This window comes from Pelophylax lessonae, assembly GCF_965119305.1.
Source record: "Pelophylax lessonae genome assembly, chromosome: 5".
Classification (NCBI taxonomy): domain Eukaryota; kingdom Metazoa; phylum Chordata; class Amphibia; order Anura; family Ranidae; genus Pelophylax; species Pelophylax lessonae.
Window position 1 is genome coordinate 494,661,518 of NC_138772.1, and position 23,225 is coordinate 494,684,742.

Sequence of the window (23,225 nt, forward strand, 5' to 3'; positions counted from 1 at the left end):
TAGTGTAATACTGTATTGTCATTGGGTAAAATGAGAATCTATTCACTTAAATGAATTTATTCTTCTTGTGGTACTTGTGCTTCCAACCCATATATTGTTGTGATCCTATTAAAATATATATGTAAACTATATTTAAAAGTATAGTTGGTACAGATGCACTTTTGGTCTTGTCTGCAAGTGTAACTGTGCGCTACACATTCGGCCATCTTAGTACCATGCTGTAGAGCAACTGTTTAATACCATTTGATTTTAAAATTTTTGCAACTCAACAGCCAACTTTGACATGCAGACATATACTGTATGTATGTTGTTTATAACTCATATCTGTCAGTCTCCCTACACTCTTCACACAGCAACTGTCAATGTCCATAGTGAAGCTTCCCTTTATTTGAAAAGCCAAACAGCATTTTAGAAATGTACTGAGCTGCAACAATGCAAAGCTCTGCCTCTTACCTCTAAGCACCCCTATCTTTAGCACAACCTGATGCAAACACTTCACTCTCAGAACATAGGAGGCAGCTATAAGAACTGTGATCAGTACCTTCTATTGTTACAAATAGTTTGAGTCTAGGGTGAGATGATATCATTGCAGATACCCTAGTACACTGCAGGCCTACTCTGACAGTGACTGTGCCCCTGCTTTTGGACTTGATGTACAAAAAAAAGTATTTAAGAGATATTTCTGCGATACCCATAGGTACTAATATACCATCTTCCATTACTCTTAATGAAATAAGAAAGGGTTAGGAAGAGTCTCCATGGCTACCATGAACAGCCCAAAACTTTTTCTCCTGAGACATTATTGTGGCAGCCATACTGAGGCTGATGTACGGTATATCAGCTGGTGCACTGGCGCAAAACAAGCATTTTCATTGGTTGTTGCCAGCCACAGTTAAATTTGTGTTTGTATTGCTTAAGACCCTTCGTGAGTAGAAGAAATATTTTAAAAAATGCAGTCCATTCCATTACAAGGAACCGGTGACCTCAACAAGATACATTCAATAGGAAAAAATTGAGTGCCAAATGAAGTGGCAGTAAAGTTTCAAGTTGAAAGTTCATGATATACTGTGGGGTGTAATGAATAAAAACTTTAACATTGAAGCATACTGAACTCTCCATTTTGGAATCCACATTTTCTCTTTTGATGGTCACAGCCAAGGTTCCATTGTTTTACTCTTGTACCTTTGGACTAAAAGAAGCTGCAAAAAGAAGCACTCACCTCTTCATCCCAGATGGTGGATATGTGTTTGCTTCTCTGAACCATCTCACCAGATTCCAGTGCCACCTCCTATCTACTTCAATATTTGCAAGCTTCCAATACCTATATTATTTATAGGAAACATCTTCCTAAATGTGGCTTATACCAAGGGCTGGATTTCAGGGATTTGCCTTCACTGATCATAGTTAGTTGCGTGCCTATAAATGTCTGTGATAAGATCACAAATTAAAGGTACCTGCCACCCATTTCCAACTTGAAATAAAGGTCTTCATCTCTATGTGGCTTTTGTGCTCATACAGGCCTTTATACATTGCATTTAATATTGATACCAATATAGAAACTACTATGTTGCAGAATCCCAGTGAGCTACTAAAAAATAATTATTGTCACAAAATGATTATCCCTTTGTATGTGGGCAGCAGGTACAATTTCATTACTCTTCCTTTTAAATTTCTCATCTATTCCTGCCCAAGGGGCTTATTTTCAAAAACACATTTATTGGTAAAACAAAGATGTCACATACCAAACCAATCACATGATGGAAGAATTAAACTGGTTTAGTTTGGTAACACTGTTATTTTTTCTTAGTGTTTTAGTTTTTGTGCCTGCACCCCCAAGCACTTTAAGTAGATATAAAAGGTTCATGTTTTAATACTTAATGGAACAAATTCACATTTTGATTTTGAAAGTATATTGAAAGATTTGATGCTTATCTACATTTCCAACCCATGCTGAAAAAGTCCATAGAAAAATATAGAAATAGCATGAACCAGAATGTTTTATATGTGCGTTGATGCAAAGGGTTTTTCTCCCCCAGTCCACAGAATTATCGAGAATTGTTAGGTAATATGTGGCTTACTATCAAAACATACTGACTACTCAGTTTCTATACCATGAGATATATAGTACTTGTTATCATATGGCAAGTTCAGCTCTGAGTTAATGAAGAACAAATCCATAATGGCTCAACCATTTTTGCAGTTGTTTGCTGTAGATCCAGCAGCTTTGATTGTGAAGGTATATTTCCTAAAGGAGTTCAGAAAACCATCACATTGATTTCCTTATGTGCGCTGGGAATACTGTAAGTCATTCCATATTTTCACAACTTATATAAAATACAGAGAAACTTCCCATAACTGAAAGTATTCCATTGTCCTCATCTTCTGAACTAGAAGTCCGAAGGTCGAATCATCATTGTTGTTGAACGCAAAGAGTAGCTTGGCCCTTTGAAATAATGCCATTTTATTCCATTGAGTTTTCCATGGTTTTGGCCAGCGTTGTAGTACATCCCATTAAGATTAGAAGGGCCACAGGCATCAAACCACCAACCTGTATAAGGACATACAAACACATTTAACAGATAGTTAATAGAATATTGACTGCAGGGAAAAATATATGAAATAAAAAAGGAAAATAAAAGATTAAAGAATTAATTTTGAATGGAAAATGCTCCCAATTGATTCAAGGTGCAGTACAACAGTAAGAAATCATAGTCTTACTATTCTTTTGATTCATAAAACAGCCACAGGTATAGTAAAGTAGCCTGTCCCCAGCTGGCCTGCTGCAAAGAAGGACCCCTGCTCTCTATGTCAAAGCAGTGGTCATGCTCCCTTCTGATTAAGGAGCGATAGTTCTAACTCACCCGAGATGCTTCAAAGAGAGGTGTGGTTTTCCCTGCAGTTGGGGTCAGGCTTATTACTATGTCTATGGCAGATTTATGAACTAAGTAAAAGGCAGCACACTGATCACTTACTGTTTCTCACCACCTAGAATCTATTGACTGCTTAAGTTGGGCTTTAAAAATCTACATTTGTCCAATACCATTTGCCTATAAATTTTTTTTTGGAGGCTTAATTAAATGGTGTCACGAAACCACAATTTTATTTATTTTATTTTTTTGTTTGTTTGTTTCTTACAAATAAAAACTTTCTTCTGACAAGTAATGTAACAAGTAAACATTAAAAACAGTTTAAACTTAAAAAAAGTATTAAAAATGGAAGTTTAAAAACAGTTTAAACTTAAAAAAAAAGTATTAAAAATGGAAGTTAAGTAGAGTTGTCGCTTATATGTGTAAAATGAAAAGTGAACACTAAAGGGTTGTTATTTGACATTTTCATTTCCCCAGTTATAAAAAATCACCCTAAAATGTCTTCAATCCAAATGATTAATTTTGTCTTAATTGTCTTTTTGTCTTGATAGGAATATGTAATGACTTGACATTCTGAAAAAGCAGACATGCAGACATAATTCTAATGTCAGGTTTGGGCTGCTTTTGTAGCCCATATCCTGAATTCTGGCAAGCCAATGACTTGATGCTCCCACACATACTCTCTTACTAATTCCAGTTTAGTCTCTGCTTATAGGCATCATTGTATATGGGACAAGACAAACACTGTTCTTTCTAATAACCCTATTTCACATCAAACTAATGTTTTGGGTTTTTACCAATGAGTTGAGTCATAACCTGCATTTTTTTGTATCTCTCACAGACTCCAGTGACATGATAGCCTCATTAGAATTTACATTTTTGGCAAACCCATACAGCATTGCAAATCCAAAAGATGGTGTCATACTCCATTGTTGAAATTTTTAAATAATGAAGAATAAACAAATATCTCAAGAGTAAAGCTGTTTTAGAGGTATTACTTGGCTACAGGTTTGTAGGCAAATCCTCACTATTGGAGTTAGTAAAGGATACTAGAATCTAGCAAGCCATTCTGTTGTCTTCCCAAAAACTGAAGTCTAACATGTGGTTTGTGTGGAATTTACCTATAAACTAAATTGTGTACAAGTCTCTAAATTGTATATTGAGACAGAAAATTTGTGTGAATACTTGCCTTTGTTATCCAGTCATAACAAAATATCTGCACATGATTGGGCATACAAAATGAACAGAAAATTGCTTTTTACATGCTTGGATAATTGAAGTCAACATTCATTCAATTTTTGGGTGAAGCGTCTCAACTTCTTTAGTAAATGTTTAGGACACACTTGTTTAGTGAATGTTTTGGACACAGGGGACCTACTTGGGATGTTAAATAAACTGGAATTACCTGAAGATTGCATATTGGCAGGAGTGGATGTGGAATCATTATACACGTCCATCCCCCACCAGGTGGGGGTACATGCAGTCACCGAATGGTTGGAGCTGAGACACCCCTTGTCTGGCCCACATAATGAGTTTTTAATTGAACTTTTGGAATTCATATTACATAATAACTTTTTTATGTTTGATGGAAAATACTACCGCCAGAAAAGGGGAGTTGCGATGGGAGCTGCATATGCCCCCACTTGTGCTTGTTTACATCTGGGATGGTGGGAGAAGAAGAAGTCTATACTAACCAGGATTTCAAGGAGAAAGTAAAACTTTGGGCACGGTACATGGATGATGTTCTGGTGGCGTGGAGAGGCAATGTAGAAGCGTTCCATGAATTTATCGCCATATTAAATGAGAATGACAGAAATATTTTTCTAACTTTTAAAGTTAATGAATATGAAATGGAATTCTTAGAATTGAAAATAGGAAGGTGGGTGAAAAAATAGAAACTTCCACCTTCAGAAAATAGACAGCTGGGAACACGCTCCTTCAGCCATCACCCTTGGACTTTGATTAGAGGAATCCCCTATGGTCAATTTCTGAGAAGTAGGAGGAATTGTACAAAAATAAAAGACTTCCATGAGGAAAGCCAAAGATTAATAGAAAAGTTTAGAGCAAGAGGGTAACCAAAATCAGAAATAGAAAACAGTAGACTTAGAGCTTCGCAACAGGACAGAGGAGATATTCTACAGCGAAAGCATGGTAGAAAAGAAAAAAGAAAGAAAGAATTGGACAAAATAGGTTTGGTTACTAGATACGGTACCAATTGGGGCCATCTGAGGGATCTATTAACTAAGCATTGGACTATTTTAATGCTAGACCAAAGGTTACCGAATATTATAGGGGATAAAACTTGGATGATTGCGAGTAAGGCACCATCTGTAGGAGATACCCTTGTTCGCAGTGAGAATAAGAGAAGCAAAATAACCTCCTCGGACTTACAGCCTCTCCCAAAAGGCATGTTTACATGTGGACATTGTTCCATATGTAGATATGTGGATAAAATTAAAGAATTTCAGGACTCACAATATAAAGTATATTATAAAGTAAATTCCTTCTTGAATTGTTCCTCAGCTTGGGTAATATATAAAATAACATGTCCCTGCAAAAAGATATATATTGGGAAAACTCTGAGAGAGTTTAGGAAGAGAATAGGGGAGCATCTAAGTAGCATAGCAGGAGAAGATGAGGAATCTCCCCTAGCTATGCGCTTTCAGCAGTATCACAATTCCTCCATACAGGGCATTAAATGTGCAATCATTTACCAATTAAAACTATCTGAAAGGAGGGGAGACAAGGACAAAACACTACTTTGAAATAATCCAGGTGGATTTTCCCGCTTAATAGTATGGTACCCTTAGGCTTGAATAATGAGCGTTCTTTACAATCATTCTTGTAAAATGTCACGATCAACTGAGAAATAGAATGAGCCAATCGGTCAATACAATGCCCACTCTGTATTGAAGTTAACATTTAGAGGTGGAATTCCAAGAGATGGGACAACAAATGGTTAAATCTAGTATTAATTAGGAAACCCTTACTCTTTCCCCTCATGCGCCCAGAAGAAGCTCCAGATAGTGGGAGGGGCAAAACATGTAGGGGGAGGGGCACACACATTCTCCCCATATGGTCTTACTTCTGTCTATACACCGGCCATGTCAGCCGCATTGCCGGTAACCTATGGTATGCAGCCATCTCATCAGTGTCAAAGATCCACGGTGAGCAGTGCAAAACACAAGGAAGCAGTCAGCTTTGGAAAACTCCTGTAGAGCTCAATCCTCGGCTCAACCATCAGGTCACAGCTCCGATCGTTTGCTGTCGGTATGGACTGGTGAGCGGAATCACCATTTTCAGATTATCTCTTTTAGTCATTAATTTCCCTGATTCATGGAGTTGTGAACTGCATTTTCTGTTTTGACACAGTTACCATATTGTTTGGCCTATTTAAGGATTTCCCATATTCTTGTCCAACAATGATTGGGTATAGAAGTTTGCAATACAAGGATTCTTACTGCTTTATTCCATAATAAGGATTGTTGGAACTCAAGGGCAGTAGGCTCTTACCAACTCATTTTGCCTACGTTTTTTCCAAATGGATTGGTTACTGCACATAATTGTGAGCATACACATGTTGAGATAAACGGCCGATCTAACTCTTCCATGCACCACTCCTCATTAGAGGTCAATCAGCTGCCAGGTGTCTATTGTCTAACCAGACACAAGCTCAAACTGCATAGCAGTCTGGACCCATTGGGTATGAGTAGGAGCTTCTTGAGAGATTAGCTGTGTCTCTAATATACTATGCTTTAATCAATGTGCCAACCCTTGTTAGTGCTAATACCCTCTTGAAAATTGCACTATAGAACATTGTATGAAAATAAGCCGATTTAATCTTCCATGCACCACTCCCCTATTAGAAGTCAAATCAGCTATCACGTACAAATGCAATTCACGCTACAATTGAATGGTAGTCTGGACTCATAGGAAAGAAGTAGGAGCCTTTTTGAGAGATCGGCCTTTCCTTCAGATACCCCAATATACAATGGATGTGTTTACCCTCAGTGGTGAAGCTATTTGAGCGAATTAGTGCATACATTTTCAATAACTGAGCAGACCAGTCCATGTCTACTCACCAGTCTCATACATTAATTCATCATACAGATCACGGTGTGGATACTTATGTTACATTTCAACCACATTTGATTACAATTATCAACACTGACATAGATCCTATATTTGGGGATATTTTGTGAAGACACATACAGAGATCCATCAAGGAGGTCTCATAAGAATAAAAATAAGAAAACACTTAAAAACTAGAATTCCTAGGTGATCCAACATTCCAAACATGGCTGCATACCATATAGACATTACAGACCAATATACCACCATTAGGGAGGACGTGTGTGGTTCACCAAGTGGTTTCTATGGGGGTTAGGGGGGAAGGGGGTGTAGCAGTCCACCACACTGGAGTGGGGTGGGTGGGAGATCACGTTGTGGGGAGATTTGGGTGGGGGGGGGGAGAGGAGAGGCAGGCAGGGGTCCATTGGACGAGTATATGGAGAAGGGTTTCCATCCCTGCCTACAGCACTTTGTGTTAACATTATAATTATTAAACATCCAACAAATTATTTGTAATCTTGGTAGCCCTTGAAGGTGCCTTTTTTCCTTTGGTGGTTTGTTTGTGCATGCTTCTTTAGTAAATCAAACTTATTGTCTCTAGTTGATATATTAACATTAATGTTTCACTACACCGAGTCACCTTGAAAGCTAGTGTTTTCTAATGTAATATAGTTTAATGAAAGTATCTATTACAGAGGTAAGGATTCCTGTGCACAATGTCTATTTCTACATAGAGTTTTAAGTGTATGATTCCTATATTTTGGCCATTATTATACAGCATAGACAGGCTTTAAGTTTTTGTAATTCATAATAATAAATGTCTCTTATTTGCTCCCTTTTGGTATGTTAAATATACCACTGAATGTAGTTACAATAATAATTACAAAAAATGTGGAAATAAGGAAAAATATGGTTAAAAAAATGCAGCCACCACATTCTAAACCACATCTAAATCTAAAGACCAGCATATTGCAATATTTTACATTTTTGTTCTTTGGTTTAGGTACACTTTAAAACACAAAATAGATTTTTTTTTCTAATTTTGCAGTGCAAGAGGGAGGAACTCATGTCAGGGTTCTATTAACCAGCCAAGCCTAGTATAACAGTGGAAGGTGTTATACTAGGCTCTCCTTACAGCTATGTTTGCCAGTGTCCATCCTCCTGAAAGCAGATGGATAACCCATTGGTTCTAGAAAAAAATCATTCTGTGTTCTACAATGAACAATTAGGAAATTTTCATTTACTTGCAAGGAATATGTGTTTCTGATATATTAATTTGCTGTTGCATTTACAATAATGCATTATACTCCGCAATGACTAAAACCAAAGACATTTTATTGAGGTGCCCAAGTTCAAAACCTATATTCTGTGCTCCTTCATAGGGATTTCTGTTTCTAGGTGATCCATCAAAAGAGACAGTACATCATTTATCTCTATGGAGATGACAAGGGGATGGTTGCCAGGGAAATTCATTTATGTATACGTAGTTAACACTGGCCATTGCATCAAGCAGCTATCACTCTACACTGATCTCTTGGTAATAACTTTGTGTTTTCCTTTGAGGTAACACTTCATGATGGGTCTACAGGGAAAGATTTACATCAAATACATTTGGCATGTTTCGTGTTTTCAAATCGTTCCTACAATCAACTACACAACAACGCCACTGGGAGCAATAGTGAATGAAAGATAAATCTTTCAATTAATCTTTAGTCATATGAGGAAGTGACTGTACAACTTTTCATCATAAATAATCTTTTACGATTTAAAATGTAAAGGATCAGTCCCCCTAAAACTGATAGAATAGTTATGGTTTTATGCTGATGGGCTTTATGACTGGCCTTTTTATATCTCTTTGGGGCTCCAGTTTCCAGGCCTGAATTGCACACCAAAAAGCTCTGTTGTATTTTCTTTTAAATATATATAGATATAGCTAGGCACTCAAAAACTAAAAGAAAAGCATAATGCTTTTATTATATTTATTATTGTAAAACAGCAAATAAAAAATACATACAATAGCTATAATGTTTTATGTGCAATCTAAACGTGGAATCAAGGTACAGTTATGGACAAAGTTACTTGTATATTGTCTGACACATCGATTTCTCCACCTTAATTTCAGGTTCAGTAATGCAGGGAATCTAGTCCTAAAGTGAACAAGTCAGGTTAAGGTGCAATCTGTTCACACCTAAAATGGACCTTTCTTTCTTGGGTCTTCCTGGGAATCAATAAAATCAGTGTGAAGTGTGTATGTGCAATACCACATTGATTCAAATTGTGTCTACAGCTACTCGCACTACAATGGACAAAACATTGCAATAAACATATATGGTAAAAAGTGTAGCGCTAAAATAAATATATCAACATGAAAATCTCAAAATGTAAATATCTTATAAGACATAAAATTGCAAAGGTGCCAATATTGAATGATAGTGACAGTAAAGTCCATATAATAATGATAGAGTCCACAAAAATATGAAATAAAAATTAAAAAAGAAATAGAAATTCCGGTACAGACATTGTGCTATAAGTTGATAATGCCACCATCCGTGCTTCAGTCACCACTATGTGACCATCCACTGTTCTATAAGGATTTACTGCTTACCAGAGAGTATGGGCCCAGATACCATTAGCACTGAGTCAACCGCATTAGGAGATACCCAAGGATGGTGCTTGAAGGCAGCTCTGGAAGTTTCTCAATGTAATTTCAACGATAGGACCGCCACTCACAGAGTAGTATCGTACAAATGCATTGGACCATAGAGATAAAAAGAGCCTCCATGTAGTGTAAAACTGTATCTCCAAATTTTATTTTAAAAGCTAGAAAACTTACATCATATCTAAATAACAAGCGCTTATACTGTATCATCATCCAGCATATGCATTCAAAATGCAATAGCTTGAATAGCCGATGCATTTCATCCTCTAAGACATCATCTGGGGTCAGACCCCAGATGATGTCTTAGAGGACGAACCGCGTCAGTTTACTTGTCATCCAGGCTATTTCTTGTCATTCAGGCTATAGGCTATTCAGGCTATTGCATTTCAAATTGATATGCTGGGTTATGATATAAGCGATTGTTACTTGGATATGATGTATATGATACAGTTTTACACTATGTGGAGGCTCTTTTTATCTCTATGGTCCAATGCATTGTACAACTATACTACTCCGTGAGTGGCGGTCCTATCGTGGAATTACTTTGGGAAACTTCCAGAGCTGCCTTCAATCCGGTTGACTCGGTGCTAATGGTATCTGAGTCCACACACTCTGGTAAGCAATAAATCATTATAGAATGGGGGGCGGTCACCTAGTGGTGATTGAAGCATGGATGGCAGCATTATCAACTTATATCACAGTGTCTACACTGGAATCTCTATTTCTTTTTTACTTTTTATTTCATATTCTTGTGGACTCTATCATTATTATATGGACTTTACTGTCACTATCATTTAATATTGGTACCTTTGCACTTTTATATCTTATTAGATATTTACAATTTGAACATTTACATGTTAATATATTTGTTTTAGCACTGCACTTTTTACCATATAATCAATAAAATCACCCTTTGCAAAAACTTGTTTTTTAAAAAAGATGTATAAAATATCCAGTCCCACACCCCTGTCATTTGGATACCGTAGCCCTGCATCTAAAAAACCCTTCACTAAACATTCCAGTTCACTAACAGCAAACTGGAACCTCTAATATTCTAGCCAGATCACTGTTTTGGCTACCCCACATATCACAGTCTATAAATTGAGGTGGCAATGTGTGTAAGTGCTCTTTGCATAACTAAAGGGCCAGTAAAAAGTATTTAGCCACTGTTCTGTTGGCTAACACATTTTTATAAGATGCGACAATAACTTTCAAAGATCAGTGATGCAAAATAAATACTTCAAGTCATTGGTTGATGCTAATGGGCTGAGTCCCAGACAGAACACTCCATGACATTAAAGAGTTACAAAACCCACAACAGTATAATCAGTGTGTATATGCAGTAAAGCATGCTTGTTGTACTCACTGTGGAACCTAAGGGGTTAATCCTGCACACCATGTAAAAAGACCGTTTGATCCTGTCTTCTCTGATCATCCCCTTATTTCACTGTCTCCAATCCATCTCCTGACAATACATAGCCGCGGGGGCACCCTGCATATGCCCAGTGTGGTGTGTATTACTAGAAAGTTTTTTTCATGGGAGGGTGCATGTGATCAGCACATGGCCAATCAGCACTGCCCAGACAGAGGGTCAGGAAAGCTGGGTATACACATACTCTACTCTGGGTATACACATACTCTGGGTATACACATACTTTTTTTTTTTTCATTCAATCAGTGGGGTGAACACAAAAAGAAAACTGACATGTCCCTGGATCAACACAAGCAATGATGATGCAGAGATCTCCTCAACTGAGACATTGTATTCTGGCAGGGGGGACTTCCATTGACTGCGAGTGCTGATCGAATGCTGGTTTTCCAGTAGCACTATTTGACAGAGGCCCATTATTGGACTTATGTTGAACAGACAGCTGTACACGTGGTCCGAACATTGGCCAGTTCCTGCTGGATCAACTGATTTTCAGCCCGTGAGTACCAGGCTTTAGTATACATTTTGGGTGAACTGTCTGTCAAGCAGAGCCAACCTGTACAAAAATATCAGTTATAGGTATAATGATCCTTTAGGTTCATAACTGTATAGTAAAGAAAATAGTTTAATGTCTTCATTGGCTCTTGTTGACTCACCAGTGAGCAGTGCATTTTACTAGACCTGCACACAACATATAAACTGAAGGTACTGTTCTCTATCATTATTGCCAAAGTAATTCAGATAAATATATAAAAAATAATTCAGATATCTGAAGTTACACATGGTGAATTAGGATGAGTCAATCAGTGGTGAACTACCAGGGTTGCAGCAATCGCACTTGCGACTTGGCCCTGAAGTTTCGCCACTGTGGTGGGGGGGGGGGGGGGCAGCTAGCTGGCCGCTGCCCGCCCCCCGGCAGCTGCTGCTGCTTCTAGGCAATGATCAGGACAATATGTCCCAGGCATAGTTGTGCACTGTGGGCGCCACTTGCCGCCACTGCTAAATGAGGGCATCATGTCAGTCGGGACATTATACACTCACTGTGTCTGTCTAAATGAGCACTCGCTGCTACTGGCACAGTGCTCCATCCATTCCTCCAAGCAGATCAATGTCGGGTGGAGGAGAAAGTCAGATGATCAGCTGATGAGCCAGTAGAATGAAGGGGGAGGAGATCTCCCCTGCGTGAGCCAATGTGAAAACAGAGTCCCCATGTCGGGAGAGCTGCTGCTGAAGGCACTGTGAAGCTAGGCTGAGAGCGCTGAGCAAGGACAACAGGTGCGTGCCAATGTCACCATCCTATACCCCCACCATCCCTCTGTCACTGATCCCATCAGTCCATCCCATCCCCCCACCATCCATCTGCCCCTGGTCCCATCCCTCCACCACTATCCCACCCCCCCACCATCCCTCTATCACTGATCCCACCCCCCACCATCCCTCTGCCTCTGATCCCATCCCTCCACCACCATCCCTCTGCCACTGATCCTATCCCTCTAACCATCCCTCTGCCACTGATCCCCCACCACCATCCCTCTGCTACTGATCCCATCCCTCCACCATCATCCCTCTGCCACTGATCCCATCCCCCCACCACAATCCCTCTGCCACTGATCCCCCTACCTCCATTGATCCCACCACTGCCACTGATTCCATTCCCCTGCCACTGATCCCATCCCTCCCTCCACCCTCCCTCCACCCCACCACCACCGCCACCACTGATCCCATCTCCCCCACAACCACTACTGCCACTGATCCCAAGACAGCACTCAGGAGGATGTAATGGGGCACTCTGCAGATACTGGTTTAGTACCTGCAGAGTGCCCCCTTATATCTTCCAGAGTGCTCCCTTACATCCTCCAAAATGCCCGCTAGTAATAGTAAGGTCAGTGGCAAAACTACCAGGGTCTTAACCACTTGCCGACCGCCGAACGACTATCTACGTCGGCGGTCAGCCCCTCACAGGCAAACTAACGTAGGTCTACGTCGCTTGCCTGTGAGGGTCTAGGGAGCGAGCGCGCGCCGCCGGAGGCGCGCTCCCGCTCCCGCGTGGTCACGGACCCCCCCGCGCGTGTGACCAGGGTCCGATCTGTCCGCCCCAATGTCGCAGTACCGCAAAAAAAACGCAGATCGCTGCCATTACGCGTTAAAAAAAACAACAACAAAAATGACAAAAATCTTTCCCTTTGTTAGTAAACGCGATAAATTTTGCGCAAACCAATCAAAATACGCTTTTTGCGATTTTTTTACCAAACATAGGTAGCATAAAACAAATTGGCTGAAAATGTTAAATAATTTTGATTTTTACATTTTTTTGGGGGGGAATTTCATATAAAAAAAATGTGAAAAATATTGCTATTTTTGCAAAATTGACGCTCTTTTTTTGTTTATAGCGCGTGATCAAAAAATCACACAGGTGATCAAATACCACCAAAAGAAAGCTCTATTTGTGGGGAAAAAAAGGACGCCAAATTCGTTTAGGTACAGCGTCGCACGACCGCGCAATTGTCCGTTAAAGTCACGCAGTGCCGAATCGCAAAATACCCCCTGGTCAGGAAGGGGGTAAAATCTTCCGGGGCTTAAGTGGTTAAAGGTCACACTGGCGACTGGGCCCTGGCATTCCACCACCATGTGGGGGCCTCAAGACAGCAGCGCTGCAAAAAATGAGAAAGGGTCCCAGCATGGGGTCAGGTGGGCCCTTCATGGTTTCTTTCACCAGGGCCCTTAAGGTTATAGTTACGCCTTTGGAGTCAATCTTTCCTAAAGTTCTCAAACTATACGTTGAACCACATTAGGATCTATAATGGCAAATCTTGCTATTGAAATCTTGCCATTTATAGAACTAATAAGAATACTAGTGTGAAACAAAAGTCATAGGAAGCCAGGCAATGCCCTGGGGGGCATGTATCATTGCCATAAAAAAAAAAAAAACAGTATCTTTCCTTACACATAATTGTCATTGCTGCTGTAAGCCCACACTTTTTTTCTTTACAGAAAGGGGCCTGTGTTATCCATTTCTTCTTGAAGCCACATCACAGGGCAGAGCCAATTGGCTGTCACTGAGAGGAAGGAGTAAATAAATACCACGCTACGCACAATCAGAAGTACTGGGTGCTTTATTTGAATCTGGAGGCTGAAAAGAGCAGTGGGGTTGTTTTATTTGCTCTGAATGGGCAAAAGCACAGGTTTGCTTTAGGGTATGCTTCCTTCTTTTCTCAAATTAATTAGATAACCTACTTTTTATGTTACTAAGATTAAATGAAACAGGCCCTTTTTTATTGCAACATCGATAACAAGAGCAAACCCAGAGCAACCGAAGAACCAATTTACGTAAAATAATATTTTGATGTCTGACACAGATGATGAATATTGTGTGAGTTTCTGTAGATAACAAAAAAATATTTATAAAGAAACCTGATTGCATAATTGCTCTGAAAACAATGGTTCTACTCGTTTGCATAGCTGATTTCTTGGCCAACTACCATAACACAATACATCACTATAAACAAAATGATGGAAAGCATCGATTCTTCAGAATTAAAGCACCAGACTTCAAAGAAACTACTGCCCACTGTCACAACAAGTCTAAGTAGACCTGACATGGACCTGTTCTCCATCCATCAGTAACTGACTAGACTGTCTGTAGGGAACCAGCTTGCTGTCCTGTGCTGTGTACAAAGTGTCAGTATAGTATGCATATATAAGCACACATTTTACAACAATGAGATAAAGGCTCTTATCACATTTAAAGGGGAATTTCATTGTTTATACCATTGTTTTCCAACATTATAGTAGTGTCAGAATTATGCCCATGTAATATGAGTTGTTAAAGTCCCCCTCACACTTAGGACTTAAAAAAAAAAATGAAATTGCCACACAGTAATTTAAATTAAAAAGCAGCTTTCACTGCAATGCTTATTATCTCTGCTGCTGTCCCCTGTAGATTCACTGATCTGCGATCCAGTACCCAACGCCACTTGGCCTACATATTCTGAACCCAATGTGTCATGAACACAAACTCTCGGGGAGCCTCATTAAGTAACCCTGGGCTCACAGGAGAATAATGCCTTGCAGAATAGGGCACTGACATCATTATATGATGCCATTTTTTGCAGCCTTCAGGACCGCCCACTGCCGAAGAATGAGAAAAAGGACCCTTCTCATCCTGAGATCAGGCTAAAGAGTGCAGAAATTAAGGTATCTACATATTGAAAAGGTGGAGTTTGGCTTTAAAGTGTTGGTCCAATCAGAACTGATACTGCAAGCGATGTTCCGCCCCCCCCCCTCCAAAAATTAAAAGGCAGCAGCTACACATACTGTAGCTGCTGACTTTTGCTATTAGGGCACTTACCTGTCCTGGAGTCCAGCGATGTCAGCACCGCAGCCGATGTTTCCATCAGCTGTTGGATGCTGCCGCTGCCATTGCCGGTATGGGAACCCGGCAAACTGTGCATGTGCGAAGCGCGCTGCGTCTCTTCCTGGTCTAGAAGCAGAGCAAGGAGGAGGCAGGAGTAGGGGGCCGAACTTCTTGCGTACCTATCAGTGGCGAGGTCCAACGGAAGTGGGGACAGAGTACCTATCAAAAACAGGTACCCACTCCTCCCTCCCTTCAGAAAGGTGCCAAATGTGGCACTGTATGGGGGGAGGAGACAGATTAGTGGAAGTTCCACTTTTGAGAGGAACGCCCCTTTCAGTGTTTCTTGAATGCCTTCATTTTTTAAAAAACAGATATTCTAAAACAGCTTTTAACCAGAAGAACAAGTAACTGTTTTGTGTAAAAGAAGTGATGCTAGCAGAGGGGTAATTCGGCAAAATGATTCAGAGCTGCAAAAGTAATCAGTCCACAAAGGCCTGGTTCACACCTATGCATTCTTTGGTGGTTTTTGCAGAAACGCACTACAGTCCATTTAACATGGTTTCCTATGGGACACATCCATCTTTGCTTTTTTCAGAAGCTGTGTTTTTGGGGTCAGGCGCAAGAGTTAAACACAAAACAGTGCCTCTTTGGTTCAATAGACTTCAATAGAGACACTACAGAAAAGCATGTAGTGCGTTTTCATGCATTTTTGCATTTTTTTATGGCATAGGTGTAAATCAGACCTTAGAGGACCAATCCCTCTGATGAAGCCACATGATGGTGACATAACGCTTAATGGGCAGAGTAAGTGGTGGTAAGATGCAATTCTAGGAAGTAGGGAGGAAGGTCATTTTGCTGGATGCTGACATCTGAAAAGAGCAAACGCCACTAATAAAGGGGACAGTAAAAGGATTTTCATATACTGATAGTCCAGTTACTACAAGCTGCAGCCTCCATCTATATTACCTCTAGTGGTGTTTATAGAGACAGTGAATGCTGTATGTCTGTTTTGCACCAGTCATAGTGCACACCGTAGTGTATTTTTTAGCATTGTTTGTAAATACATTTGCAGAAAATTACAGAATGCACTATAAAGGCTTAACTTTTTCCTTTGAGCACTATCCTGGGGATTATGGAATTTTTTTTCCAGGAATCGTGAGGGAATTCCAGCTACATTTTACATCAAGGCATGTTTTTTACTTCAAGGGAAAGGCACATTTTGGCCTAATGTCTGTAGGTTAAAAAATAAGGTAAACTGCTAGTGGTGAAGGAGTGTGCATCACATGGTGGTTTGTTCACAGATGATAAATGTGAAGCACAGACTGAAGAAGTTTGCATTAAAAATACTTTGGGGGGGGGGGGGGTTACTAAAATTGGGGCACACAGAATCTGGTGCAGCTGTGTATAGTAACCAAACAGCTTCTAACTTCAGCTTTTTCAACTAAGCTTTGACAGTTGATTGGTTTCTGTGCCGAGCTGCACTAAATTCTCTGTGCTCTAGTTTTAGTAAATTCCCCCAGAATCTCTGTAATGCAAACCTTTTTAATACATTTTTTCCCTTTCCTGTAAAAGAAGGCAGCAGTATCTTTCGCCATTCCTGTGCCGCTGAACATTTGTCCATTACTAAAGACTGATGTATTTATCAACCTCACTAACTATGTAACTATAAAGAACAAACTTTTTAGAGAAAGGGAATACAATAAGACACGTGGCCACTCACTAAAACTTGAGGAAAAACTGTTTAAGCTAAAAATACGTAAGGGGTTCTTTACTGTCAGAGCAGTGGGGATGTGGAATTCTCTTCCACAAGCAGTGGTATCAGCAGGGAGCATTGATAGTTTCAAAAAAATATTAGATGGGCACCTTAAAGACCACAACATACAGGGGTATACAATGAATGGTTAACAGCAAACACACACACACACATCATAGGTTGAACTGGATGGACTGATGTCTTTTTTCAAACTCACTAACTATGTAACTATAAATATCCCAGGGGTGCTCAACCTCTTAAAGATCAAGAGCCACTTAAGTGATTTGGTAACTGATTGTGGGCCATAATGAAATGAAAAAGTTTAGAATTTTGAATTGTTTATTTTGAATAGCATAATGAACATTTTCCTCCTGCAGCCGCTGATTTCCGGTGGGAGGGAGAATAGGAGAAGCCGGGTTTTAAGTGGTTGCAGGAGGAAAATGGAGAGCATGGGTTCCTGCATATGCCACCTCCCACAGTCCAAGTGTAAAACAGAATGTGACAGAATGTGACAGGGAGGCCCCACGATACCCCTGAAGCATGGGGCAGGGTCACCATTGCAACCCCTGATGGTACACCAGTGGTGGGGGTGTGTGGAAAAAATACATCTCAACAATGGGGTTTTACTGCACCTCAAAACCCAAATGTAGATGAGACCTTACTGTCCTGAGCCCCCTATAAGTCTACTTTCACACTTCTGTGCTGTGGTTTACCCGCATTGTGGGTGAATCGTAGTGCACCTGCTGCTTTCCTGCTGTGCGCTTTACCATAGAATTCTATTATATCTTGCAGGTGTGGTGCACGATCTGAAAGCACCCTAAAACTCCTGCTTTCAGAAGCTTTAGTGTGCTTTCAAAAATGCACCAAACCGGCAGGAAAAAATAGGAGTGCACTTCCCTTGTTTGAGGTCAAGGGCATCGTAAAAGGGCTTTGAGGGCAACATGGGGCCCACGGGCCACAGGTTAAGCACCCCTGATATAATTGGTTCTGTATAGATTGCTGTAAAATCAACATTTTGAGGAGTTTTGATCTCCTTGGTCACACACAGTTGTAACTGGTCCCCATACTGTAGTGCCGTGAGGTCAGGGGAACGAAAGAGTGCTATGGTACTATGGTGGTCCAAGGAGATCAGCCCTGCAGGGGTGGTCAGTATTCCATGGACTTTGGGGACCAGGTCTAGTGACTGGAATTGTGTTTAGCAGTATAGAAACAAGGAAAGGTGAGTATTTAGGTTATTCCTCTACAGGTAATGACAATTTTAGTAAAACATTTTCACTGTAGGGTAATTTTAAGGTGCCAAAAATGTGTTGCCATCAGGCTTCAGTGACTTATATAAGGTCTAAAAGGTAATCCTTTGAAGCATTTGTTACCCTAAAAAAAAAAAAAAAAAACAGATCCTGTTCCCTTAAAGCATGATTTACAGCACAGTGCTTGTGCTGTGTAATTTGGCCCTCCATGTCACCTAAAAAACCTGGCTGATCCTGCCAATTTCTACCCTCCTCTCTGTACACTGACCACAGTGTATCATGGCTGCTGAGCCCTGACACCGTGGTCAGCGTATGTGTCTCCGTTGTCTGCAGCTACAGTATCTGCAGCTCTCCTCTGTCTCCCTCTGTTCTCCTCCTCTCCCTGTTTGTCAGCTCACTAGCGCCGCTCTGCTCCCCTCCCAGCTGCTACAAAACTATGTGATCTTTACATCATCCCCTCTGATAGATTACAAAGTGTATCCTAGTGCCTGTGCTTTATTCAAAAAAAGTTGCTTTTTACTTGTTTTCACAACGCCGATCAGCCGTCATGTGACTCCCAGCTCTCTCCTCCTTTTTTCGCCGCCTCCCCAGCTGATGTCAGAGGAAGTTCTTGGCCCCGCCCCACGAAGATGTCAGGCGGGAAGAGAATAGAACCCGGGAGTCATGGGATCACCAATAGGAGCTGTGAAAACGGGTAGAAATTGGCTTTTTTTTAAATAAAGCACAGGAACTAGGATACAGTTTGTAATCTAACAGAGAGGATGATGTAAAGATCACACAGGTGCCTAACAACCACTTTAACCACTTTACCACCGGAGGATTTTGCTGTCTTACGTCTGGGCCACTTTTTGCGATTCGGCACTGTGCGACTTTAACTGACAATTGCGCGGTCGTGCAAAGCCGTACCCAAACAAAATTTACGTCCTTTTTTCCCACAAACAGAGCTTTCTTTTGTTGGTATTTGATCACCTGTGCGATTTTTACTTTTTGCGCTATAAACAAAAAAAAGCGACAATTTTGAAAAAATAACAATATTTTTCACATTTTTTTATATGAAATATGTAAAATCAATCAATTTTTTTTTACATTTTTGGCCAATTTGTTTTCTGCTACCTATGTTTGGTAAAAAAAATCACAAAAAGCGTATTTTGATTGGTTTGCGCAAAAGTTATTGCGTTTACTAACTAAGGGAAAGATTTCTGTCATTTTTTGGGGGGTTTTTTTTAACGAGTAATGGCGGCGATCTGCGATTTTTTTTGAGGGACTGCGACATTGCGGCGGACAGATCGGACCCTTGACTGACATTTTTGACACTTTTGGGGGTACCAGTGAAATTACTGCAGTAATCAGTGCTATATATATGCACTGTTACTGTAAAAATGACACTGGCAGGGAAGGGATTAATTTTATTGGAGAGGGAGGGGTTAATGCATGCCTGGTGCTTACTAACGTGTGTGGGGGGAGGTGACTGTGTGACACAAGGACAGATCGCAGGTTCAGCTATGCTGAACCCTGCAATCTGACCCTGCCTATCACTTAGGAGATCCGCCTGCTTGTGTTTACACAAGCGGGTGGATCTCCACACTTGATTCCCCGACGATCGGGGAAGAGCAGCGGCGATCGCCGCTGCTCCTCCCCTGGCCCGACTCCCGTTGTGACTGAATACAGCGGGAGCAAGCCTCCGGCGGAGCACGCGCGCCGCCGAGATAGGGGAATGTCTGGCGACGTAGGTCTACGTCGCCAGACGTTATCGAGCCACTTTGCCGCAGTAGAGCTCTAGTGAGCAGACGGCAAGTGGTTAATAAAGCTCTAACATATGTTGCAAATGCACCAGTTTCAAGCAAGTGTATTTTTTTATTATTTTTGGAATTGTATTTTTAAATGCAAACTAATCTGGATGGATTTGCTACCATGTAACAAGACCAGTTAGCCAAAGGGAACGCTAGCACCTAGACATTTTTTTAGCAGACTGTTGAGATCACATTAGTACTTTTAGAACTTTTAGAAGTGTTTTATCCCCATATACGGATATCTGTAAAACACTCACTGCATAGCATGCAAAGTAGATTTAAGAAATGTGTTGATGTTCTTTAAACATGTTAATCTAATATTAAATAAAGAGTCTTTATTTTTCACTTTATTCCTTGTCATGTTTAAAAGTACACATGTATAACAAGCAATGTATATTTGCACATGTTCACGTCTTTCACCAAATCCATCAGTACTGTGTCACACTAAAGTGCAAGTGAGGGGCTGGGGGAATTAACCATCGGAAACGTTTGAAAAATGGAAGAGGCTGAAGAGAGCAAGCTCATGTCATCAGCAAAGAGTGCAGCCCAACCAATGGAAATGACCGTGTTTTTGTGATAATAATATTAAAGCCATCAAAGAAGAACTCAAACAAATGAATAACATAATCAGTAATAATCTAAATATTTACTCTGTCCCTCCAAAGCCATTTTTCAAAGGAGTTTCTCCAGATGAGTGATATGAACTGTTAATGGCACAAGGCAACAGCCAATAAAAACACAACCTTCTACAGTATGACTGCAAGAAACAAAAGGCTTCTTGTACTGCTTCCATGTAGAGTCTCTTCTTGGTCTACAAAGTGACTACTATGCATGGAAATAGATCCAAAATAACAATAATCTGCATGGAACTTAATAATAGCTTAGAGAACAACACAACAGTACCAGCATTGATGTTGTCATGAGATGACAATATAATTGTAAGAAAACAATTTGCATTGATCTTGCTACATTGACTCTTGTGGCTGTGTTCAGCCTATAGTTAAGCAGGCATTTAGATGGAAAAAAGGCAAGTTGGAAATATTTATGGCTCTCACTCTGGGAGGTGTACAAGATAGCTTTTACAGCTGTATATTTCTTCCTTATTATTTTTAAAGCTGACTTTAGCTTTATACAAATAAAAGGAGAAGTTTGAATGTAGATAAGTTGAGAGGGTTGTGTAAATTTCTTTTAGTTCCGTGACTTGGTGTTGCTAGGGTATGGCTCTGTCTTGTACACTTCCAGATTTCTTGCCTTCCGGAATCCTTTGCTGACTTAACATTTTAAATAAGAACTATACTATTAGAAAAAAAAAACCTTTTCCTTTATTATATTGGTGGGACTTTAATTGAGGTGAACAAACAAGTCACTTAGATGATAAAAGTTTATTAGAAAACATGCATAAATACATAACCATACAGCATGCATAGAAACATGACCAATATAGCACACAGGTAACAAAATATTTCATATAAAACATGATGGCAGAATAAAAATACCTAGAATGCATATAAATTGATAGTGTTTTGAACTCGACGCGTTTCGTGGGTCGAATGCCCACTCATCAGGAGTAATGATGCATAAGTATTTCTATAAAATAAATATATGATACATAGATACATGGTCTCATCACCATCCTCCCATGTGTGTTCTCGCCTGGTCCCCGTTTGGTTGCTGCAGTCTTTGGCCCCTTCAGCTCCTGGGTTGAACTTGGTGCTTCTGCCTTATGGCAGCGTCATACCCATTTTTTTTACCTAATCATACGTAAGTGTGGATCTCCCCACATGGGCCATATATTTATTGAGTCCCCGCACTTATTAGTCAGCACTATGTAGACTATTTATACTGACATATATTTATTTTATAGAAATACTTATGCATCATTACTCCTGGTGAGTGGGCATTCGACCCACGAAATGCGTTGAGTTCAAAACACTATCAATTTATATGCATTCTTGGTATTTTTATTCTGCCATCATCTTTTATATGAAATATTTTGTTACCTGTGTGCTATATTGGTCATGTTTCTATGCATGCTGTATGGTCATGTATTTATGCATGTTTTCTAATAAACTTTTATCATCTAAGTGACTCGTTTGTTCACCTCAATTAAAGTCCCACCAGGGCAAATGTTTTTCTGTTCATGCAGCTTTTTTGGGGATGGAGGTGAACGTAACTACAATGCCAGACCATTTTTATTAATTTTGTTTCTTTTATTATAATGTTCACCCTTAGATATAGATAGATCTTTACAACATAGAAAATTATGGAGTTATCATTTATTGTAGCTTATTATATAAATTTTTTTGTAAAACTAAAGTGTGTTTCTGCACTGAAGTGTAATGAGTTATCAAAGAGCTGCACTTATATATAACCCGAATAGCAAAAATTATATGTGAATATATATATATATATATATATATATATATATATATATATATATATATATATGTATATATATATATATATATATATATATATATATATATATATACATAAATAATAGTGTGCTTCTGGTTAATATGCAAGAAACTAAATACTGAAAATGTATCAATATACAATCAAACAGTGAATTGAATAGTCCAAAAAGTTCAATATGGAAATAAGCTCATGTGCCAATAGCAATGAAAGCATAGAGTGGCATGAAGGTGTATCTAATTCTTCTCAAGGTAATGATATATCCCACTGGGTGGCAAACCATGTGAATTGTTAAGGAATTCCACTATACATACGTGCCCTCCACCGTTATCAAGCCTCTCACCTTGCCTCTGTCAGTTGCCTCCACAAAGAGAACTATATTCTGCAGCTCTCAGCTGGACTTCAAGAGATATCACTCGGTGAACAAGGAGGTCACAGATGAGATTTTCAGGACCTTGGAGTGAACACTCGCCACACAATCGAGCATGTCAAAGCATCCAAAACAGGCATCTGCCTGAGTTGGATCCAAAGTTGTGGCATTGGTATTGGGGAATATCATATGTTAAAACCCAGTGGACCATACTGATCCCATTTAGAGTCACCCGGAGGGGTCCATTATTTCTCATGTGTGTTTGATCTC

At 39.8% G+C, this 23,225-nt stretch overlaps 1 protein-coding gene across 1 annotated transcript in view; it reads right to left on the reverse strand.

The window, feature by feature from the left end:
• Positions 1 to 1,565: 1,565 nt before the first annotated feature.
• Positions 1,566 to 23,225, reverse strand: part of ANGPT1 (angiopoietin 1) — a 460,247-nt gene continuing 438,587 nt past the window's right edge. The window contains exon 9 of the mRNA XM_082257926.1: positions 1,566 to 2,548. Coding sequence (XP_082114052.1) covers positions 2,388 to 2,548 — 161 coding nt within the window. The 3' untranslated portion in view covers positions 1,566 to 2,387. The remainder of the gene's footprint in view (positions 2,549 to 23,225) is intronic.